General features: G+C 48.1%; 1 protein-coding gene across 1 annotated transcript; it reads right to left on the bottom strand.

Annotated features, from left to right (window-relative positions):
• Positions 1–313: 313 nt before the first annotated feature.
• LOC115961647 lies at positions 314–1,939 on the bottom strand. Its single transcript, XM_031080588.1, has 2 exons — positions 1,742–1,939; positions 314–1,057 (listed from the first exon to the last, which is right to left on the bottom strand). The coding sequence occupies exons 1-2, from the start codon at positions 1,937–1,939 to the stop codon at positions 314–316; spliced, it is 942 nt and encodes a 313-aa protein (XP_030936448.1).
• Positions 1,940–2,197: the final 258 nt, after the last annotated feature.

Here is a 2,197-nt window from a genome sequence, read left to right on the forward strand (position 1 = left end):
TCAACATGTTCCTTGGCTAACCTTCTTCAACATGTTCCTTGGCTAACCTTCTTAACTTCTGCTTCTCGGGAGGAAATAACGGATCTACATTAAGCCTGTGGACTATAAATTCGGGATCCACCCCGGGCATCTCATACGGACTCCAAGCGAAGACATCTACATTTTGAATAAGGAACAACAATATTCCTACCCTATCATCATCCTTCATACTTGCTCCTATTTGGAAATACCTATCAACATCCGCTAATATCTTAACTTTGAGCAGTTCCTCGGTACAACCGGCCTCCACTCCCTCTCAGGGCTCCTATAATTGCTATAAAGGGGCCTCCTCGGCAATTTCCTTCTCTTTAGCCCGCTCATTCTTCCAATTAACTGCGGTAACCAAGCATTGCCTAGCCACTTGCTGGCTTCCCCTCACTACGGCTATGCCCTGCTCGGTAGGAAACTTGACTTTCACATGCAAGGTGGATGGAACAACCCCCATTGCGTGAATCCACGGCCTTCCCAGAATCGCCGTGTATGGGGAAAATGAATTGACCACTATGAATGTCACCACCACCTTTTTACCTTCCATATTTACGGGAAGGGAGATTTGACCCTCGAGAATCACCACCTTGTCATCAAACCCGACCATTGGTGCATCATACTTTGATAAGTCTTGATTCTTTAACCCGAGCCCTTTGAATAGGTCTAGATACATCTCGTCGGCCCCGCATCCCTGGTCTACCATCACCCTTTTTACTAAGAAATCGCCTATCCGAGCTGCGACTACCAACACATCATCGTGCAGTTGAATTGTTCCTTCTAAATCATCGTCGTTAAAGGTGATGGGCTCCTGACCAATCCTCATTTTCTTCTCGGGTGATTGGTCACCAGGGAAATTCCCCACAGGCGCTACGATTAACACCCCTCTTCTAGTTATAGCAATACCCCTTGGGGCGGCGTGGATGACTTCAATCACCCTTAATGGCTGTGGGAGAGGATTTTCCCTTTGCTGAGCACCTTGCCTAATACCCCGGTTTCCGGAATCCACTACAAACTCCTTCAAATATCCTACCTTCACCAGCTACCCTAAATGATCTTTTAACACCCGGCATTGTTTGGTGGTATGCCCCTTGTCCCTGTGATACGTATAATACAAGTTCTGGTTCCTCCGAGTTGGGTCACCCCCCATCTTGTTCAGCCACTTGAAATATGGTTCGTTCTTAATCCGATCTATGATCTTGTGCACCAGCTCCTTGAATGTTACGTTCACATCCCCTATCTGTGCTTCTGGCTCTTGAGTCCTCAAATCCTTTCGGGGCCTTGGCTAGAAATCGGCTGGTCGAGGACGATTCACTAATGGCGCCTTACCCTTACTCTATAGCCAATCATCTTCGAGATGTTTATACTCCTTAATACACCTCATGAGTTGTCTCATATCCTCAGGAGGTTTCCTTGTCAATGACTCCAATAGTTTAGAGTCCTCAGGCAGCCCCATCCTAAAGGTACTCGCTGCAATCTTCTCATTGCCCCCACTTATCTCATTGTAAAGCTCCCAATACCGACTAGCGTAACTGCAAAGGGTTTCCCAAATCCTCATCTTCATAGACAACAATGCGTCCACCGATTGCGGTACCCGGCTGCAGGTTATGAATTAGACACCAAATTCTTGGATTAGCTCAGCAAAACTGTAGATGAAGCCCTTTCGTAACCCATTAAACCATCTCAAAGCGATGGGCCTGAGGCTTGAGGGAAATACCTTGCACATCAGCGCGTCATTATGTGCATGCAAAGACATCATCTGAATATAATGGCTGACGTGCTCCACCAGGTCCGTTTTCCCATCATAGGAATTGAATGGTAGGCGCGTAAATCTACTTGGCATTAGGGCCCGCTCAATGTCGTCTATAAACGACGACCGAGATCCTATGCTTAAAGCGTGGCTCATGGCATCCATTGCGGCATTATGGGGCCGTTGCTCTTCCAGGGAATCTGAACCCCGGTCAGCATACTCCTGTGAACGTGAACGATCCTGACGTCGTGACTCCTTTGATTGCAAACAGTCCCGGCATCGACGGGACTCCCGCGAATGTGAACAATCCTAATTTCGTGACTCCCTTGAATGAGAACGGTCCCGGCATCAACGAGACTCCCACGAACGTGAACGGTCCCAGCGTCAACGGGACTCCCGTGAAGGCAAACGATCCCGACATCG

Source organism: Quercus lobata, chromosome 9 (genome assembly GCF_001633185.2).
Source record: "Quercus lobata isolate SW786 chromosome 9, ValleyOak3.0 Primary Assembly, whole genome shotgun sequence".
Taxonomy (NCBI): domain Eukaryota; kingdom Viridiplantae; phylum Streptophyta; class Magnoliopsida; order Fagales; family Fagaceae; genus Quercus; species Quercus lobata.